This window comes from Monoraphidium neglectum (genome assembly GCF_000611645.1).
Source record: "Monoraphidium neglectum strain SAG 48.87 unplaced genomic scaffold scaffold03638, whole genome shotgun sequence".
Lineage (NCBI taxonomy): Eukaryota > Viridiplantae > Chlorophyta > Chlorophyceae > Sphaeropleales > Selenastraceae > Monoraphidium > Monoraphidium neglectum.
In genome coordinates this window covers 216-5927 of record NW_014009991.1, presented here as the reverse complement: position 1 = coordinate 5927, position 5712 = coordinate 216, and the positions used below count along the sequence as shown (strand labels likewise).

The 5712-nt window shown below is 64.2% G+C and overlaps 1 protein-coding gene across 1 annotated transcript; it reads right to left on the bottom strand.

Moving 5' to 3' along the window:
- Nucleotides 1-566: 566 nt before the first annotated feature.
- MNEG_13124 (hypothetical protein) lies at nucleotides 567-5409 on the bottom strand (the record flags this gene model as incomplete). The annotated part of the gene is made up of 14 exons (XM_014038404.1): nucleotides 567-592; nucleotides 741-853; nucleotides 1054-1113; nucleotides 1255-1380; nucleotides 1409-1512; nucleotides 2022-2099; nucleotides 2515-2634; nucleotides 3040-3102; nucleotides 3415-3483; nucleotides 3759-3872; nucleotides 4173-4296; nucleotides 4572-4645; nucleotides 4893-5006; nucleotides 5350-5409. 14 exons carry the CDS (start codon nucleotides 5407-5409, stop codon nucleotides 567-569), a joined length of 1245 nt encoding a protein of 414 aa, XP_013893858.1.
- Between the last annotated feature and the right edge of the window lie 303 nt (nucleotides 5410-5712).

The following is a 5712-nucleotide window of genomic DNA, read 5'->3' as shown; positions in this document are numbered from 1 at the left end:
GTGTGTGTGTGTGTGTGTGTGTGTGGGGTGTGTGCGTGTCAGGGGAATTGGAGAGCTTCATCAACACCTGGGGTCGGAGTGAGTGGGCGGGTGGCAAGGGTGCAGGCCGGTCCTGGATGAAATCCTTCACAGGCCGGCCGATCGGAGGCGCGGCCCTTCAGACGCGTCGGCCGCGCGGCACGACAGGGCGAGCCATGCGGCACACGCGCTGCACAGGCTCGAGGGGCGGCCCCTGCGGCGCGCGCGAAAGGCCGCACCTGGCCCGGCTTTGCAGCCGCCATGACGCGCGCCGCGACGTTTGCGAGGACCCCAAAGTAGTCGGCGCGCCCCGTGTTGAGGGGCTTCTTGCTGCCTGCGGCACGGCGGAGGTCAAGGGAGGGGGTTGAGCGCCGTAATCGTGTCAGTGTGTGTGTGTGGGGGGGGGTTGTCAGTAGGCGCGCTTGACGATGGGTGCTTGCCAGCAAACCTTGTCAGAAACATCAGCGATACTTAGGGCATAGGCCGAGGGGCAAGGCCGCGGGGCGGTGGGGCATGCTATCACACACAAAGGTGGCCGAGAAGCCCCGTCAGATCATCAGCGGGCGCGGGGCCACTGCTAGGTCAAACATGGGGCCCTCAGGATGGGTGCTGCGGACTCGACGCCGAATCAACCAGCAGGATGCACTTGCGCTGAGTGCAACCGACAGGCTGTGCAGCTCAGGCGCTGACCCAAGGCCTGCCCATGCGGGCCGGGGCCACACCTGCGCAGCCCCAGGCGATGCCGATTCTGACGCGCAGGCCGCGGAACACGGGCTCCCCGTAGGTCCCGCTGATGGGGGCGCAGTCCCGCATGCCCAGCAGCTCGGTGGGCCACCTGAGTGTGCGTGGGGTGGCGTGTGACTGGATGGGGGGCGTCTCGGGTGCGGCTGTGGGGCAGGGGTGGGTGGTATGTTCGGAGGTGGTGTGTCCGAGGCATCGCGAGGCACAACCGTGCCTGCGTCGCCAGGGCTTCTGCCACGGAAGCCGCGCCGCGGCCGACGCATGAGCCCCTGGCAAGGGCGGGGCCCTCATTACCTGGCGTGAACGAGCTCGATCTGCAGGCGGCACGCCCACTGGATGGCGTTGTCCAGCCGCCTGCATTGGACAAATCACGGCGGGGGCGCGGAGGGGCGCAGCGGTGGGGCTGGGTCAGTAGGGGCCTTGGAGTTCTGAAGGCAGCAACTCCAAGGCGAGCGCGCAAGACCCGGCAATTTTTTTCTTACCCGGCGCGCCAACCTCACGCCACAGGCCAGCAGCGGCTTCCCCCGCCCGGCTGCGCGCGCATTCGCAGGCGCAGGGTCTGGAGCCGCCGCCGGCATCGTCCGCACGAACAGCCATCCCTGCGAGGCGTCGCCCGCCACCCTGCGGGACGGGTGTGTGAAGTTCTCACTTGAATGCGAGCGTGAACTTCCCGGGCTCCGGCTCCTTGCACTCGTAGCCCTCGTACTCTATCAGCAGGCGGCGCGCCAGGCTGGTGTAGATTGGGACGCATGACTAAGGGGGTGACGGGGCATGTGGATTTGTGTGCAAGGGTGATGGGCGGTCAATGAGGAATGGGATCAGGCAAGGGGACGTCAGGGCCAGGATGGCGTGCGTACGTGTGCGTGTGCGTGTGCGAGTTTGTGAGGTTAGAGGGTGCTGAGGGATCCGGGTGTCATGGGGTACAGTATGTCGGTTGGGAGGGGTGCCATGGGGTTTCGAGGGGACATGAGAGTTTCAGGCATACGCGCGTTTCACATATCCTGCGACTGGCAGTTCCTCAACACTGACCGCCCTCTGATGAACGACGCCCGCCCGGTTGCAACGGCAGCAGCCACGACTCCGCAAACCCCAGCCGGCGCGTCGCAACTCTAGAAGCCCACAAGGCGCCGCACTTGAGGGACGGCCACAGTAGCCGGCTTGGCACCACCCCAATTCCCACCAACCGGCGACCCCCATACCCCCCCCCCCCAGCGACCTAGAGAGGACCAAATCCGCCTTCAAATGCCCGCTACCCAGCGCACCTGGTAAAGCCCTATCAGCTGCGGGTCCTGGTGCCCCTCCGGCTTCTCGGCCGCGGTGACATCCTCGGGCTTGTGCACCTGAAACACCACGCACAGCAGGGGGCCTCGGGATGAGCGCAGCCAGGGGTGCTGTTCGCGCGTGGCACAGCCGGCGGGACGGCAGCGGTTCCGGGGTGCGCCGGGACGACCGCACTGAGTCAAGCCCACCAACTGCTGTTCAAGATGGGGTGAATGCGGGCCCCCACGTGCACCGCTGTCACTCTGTCTTCCCTGCTGTCTCTGATGCCAGACGCCCATAAGTGCGGTCCGCGGCACGCAATCAACCAAAATTAACGTGACGCAGCACTTAGCGATATCAATAGTCCCCTTCCAGCCTACGCATGTGCCTACAGCAACAACCCGGGATCCTTTCATGCCCTTCCGGCTGCCGCGGCCTGGACAGGGGCCTGCTAAGCCCCGTGGTGTGGCGCGGTCCCACGGCCACCCCTCCCACCTTGCAGAACACGATGGCCATCGGCGCCCCCAGGTCTGGCGCGTCCCTGTACCCCAGCTCCAGCATTTTGCAGGTGATAGGCTTCTTGAACACGCGGCGCGAAAGGGTGTTGGGCATCACCTGATGTGTGCGCATGTGAGGGGGGGAGCTATTGGCAAGAGTTTTTGCAGACGCGCTGCTGCGTACGTGTGTGGTGAAAAGCAGGTGCACGCGGCATGATGAATGCAGGTTGGGAGCCGGCTTCTTTGTGCGGTATGAGGAGTCAGGTGTGGACCATAAGACTCATGGATTTTGCGCGAGGGGGATGCAACGTGGCACCCGGGGGTTGCGGGGAGCACGCGTCTCGCGGGTGGGGGTGCCACGCCCGTGACACCCCCGCCCGCGAGACGCGTGCTCGCGGGCGGGGGTGTCACGGGCGTGGGTGAACAGGTGCAGGTCATTGCCACAGGCAAGTGGCACCCCAGCAGCCAGGCTGGGGGCCCTGGAACTGGGCATGCAAGCCTGATCCCTGGACCCCGATCGCACCTCCATGAGCAGGCAGGGGTTGGGGTACTCGTCGCTGATGACGTGCGTGCCCAGGCTGATGACCTGCCGGTCGGCGGCATTGTTTGTTCTTATTTAAACAATTAGCTGCTTTAGCAGGGTCAGCAGGATGGTGCTCCAAACCACAAGGTTTGTACAGATTGGAAGCCGGTCCATTTTCCCGGTATTTGCCGGCCCGCACGGCGGGTGGAAGGGTGGGTTTGGCGTCAGAAGGTTGACGCACATGGCCCGCAGCGGGCAGGCACTGGCAAGCAGAGCGCGCATCGAAGGCTTTCAACGGTCTCAAAGGGCAGTGCGGCCTGCTGGGGTGGCCGGTGTGGTGCAAGCTCTCAACTTGGGATGGAAACACCCACCCACCTGGGCGGCCCCAGGGTGCTGCGTGATGATGGGTTTCACAGACTCCCAGGCCGCCTGGCTGAGCATGACCTGAAGTTGGGCAGTCAGCAGCAGGGTGTGCGCACCAATGATGACAGCCCAACGACAATGAATTTTAGGAGCCAGCCGACTGATTTTCCGGGCATGCCTCGATGACTTTATAGAAAACAGGTCGCAAAGCGCTGCGGCAGCGCCGGTGCGTCTCCGTGCACCAGGTTCCAGCGCACGCCGCAATCCAAGCGAGGATCTGCCCTGCCACCGGGCTGCCTTGCCAGCACCCCCCCCCTGCCCACAGCGGCCGCGAGGCCCGTGCGCACGGCGCGTACCTGCCCGCCGCGCGCGATGGACGCGAGCTTGGCCGTGAAGTCCACCGCGGCGCCGCCGATGCGCACGCTGTCCTGCGGGCTGAGGATCCCCTTGAGCGAGTTCAGCTGTGCAGCCTGCGGGGACAAGGCAGGCACGCCCCAAACGGGCGTTACGTTTTGCGGTCAGAAGGATGGCAAAACGAGCGTCTCAAGGCGTCGGCCGAGGACACGCGCTCCTGGGGACCTTGTGCGCTAACAGCCTGGCCACAGCATCCCGCCCGACGGGACCAGCATTGGTCTAGCGGCCTGAACCCCAACTGCTAGGTCAAGAGACAGGCGCGCAGGAGCGGCCAACCGTCTAAACCCCACCGTTGTCCCGTGTTCGTTCATGACACGCAAGTGCAAAGCAACACGTAACGATAGATGCCCCCTCACGTGGAAGGAGGCGTCGTCGTGGATGGCCATGGCGACGCGCGGGCCCTGGAACACCCAGGTGCCGTCCGCGCTGGGCACGCTGAGGCCAAAGTACTCGTGGGCCTCTGGCGGCCAGGAGGAGAACCTGGGGGGAAGCCGAGGGGGCAAAGGTGGGGGGCAGGTCGGGGGTGAGTGTGCCGGGAGACGGCCGTTGGCCGCCCTTGGGAGCATCGGTGGTGGTGGGGGTAGGGGGTCGATCCGTGTGCGCCGTGTTGGGCGGTTGCAACGCGGGCCATGACTGCAGAGCCCAGAGTCCCTCTGTTGGCCGCGCTCTGACACATCCAGCCCAAGCGCCAGCCGCAGCTGCACGCTGCAGCACCCGTATCGCGGGCAGCTGTCGCCGCGAGGCCGCAAACTCACATGTAGAGGGTCTGGGCAGAGTGGCAGAACCTCAGCGCGTCCATCGTCTCTGTGAATGCCAGCGCAATGCGGCCCTGCGGGAGCAACACAGACGAGTGAGCTGCTGCGCCGCTGGGAGTTGAACAGGCGGGGCATACTCAGGCCTGGCCGCCCTACCGCATGACGCGATGGCAGCCTTGAAAATCAAGTCCAACTCGCTGATGAGCTCAAATCCAACCCGCCCTCTGTCCAGCCTGAACAATCACAGCAGATCTCTTGAGCATAAAAACTGTTTTGACACGGCTGTGGCATCGCTGTTGGTGGTGGCTCGCACCCGCGCACCTCGCGGCTGGTGACGCTGTCCAAGGCGAAAGCGTAACCTCGGAACTGCTGCGCCTGCGTGAGCGTGATCTCCTCAAACCGCGACTGGACAGCAATCGGCAGAGCGTAGCTGCCCTGCACATTTGGCCCAATTGGAAAGTAAGTGGGAGGAATGAAAAGTCAGGGCTCAATGGTACAGTCAAGTATCTGAAGATCAGATCATGATGGTGGAGCGGCCGCACGACGGAATTAAGCTATTCAAACGCCGCAAACAGCCAAGCTGAACGTGGCAGAACGTCCAGTGTCAGCGTGCAGCAGGGGTGGTTGCCGCTCAAACAGTCGGAATGGATACAACACATAAGGTTGTGATCAGCCCCCCTGTGCTAGGCCCGGATCCATCCAGATATCAGCCATCGTTTAGCTGTGTCTAGACAGACCACCATCTAGACAAGCGTCAGCCCCGCTGTCGGCCCCTCACCGCAGGGTAGGTCGTGACGCGGCACACCACAAACGCCAGCTTCCCCTCCTTGTTGAGCATCGGAGGGTTGCAGATGCTGAGTCGCCACGTCATCGACATCTGCCGCAACAGGGGCGTTGGATTGGTCAACCGGTTGCCTGTTAGTTGCGGTCGCTGTGCATGGACTCAGGGGCACTAGCTTCAGGCGGGCTGCGCTTGGGCAACAGGGCGGCAAGGATGGGTGCAGCTGGTGGGGGTGGATTTGGAAAACCAAGCAGCTCCTTCCATCCCTGCTCTGCACCTGCCCGCGAGCCACCCACCGCAATGACACTTGGCAGCCCCCAGCTTACAAGTCGTGGGCAATGGCCCTCCTCTCGACTCCCA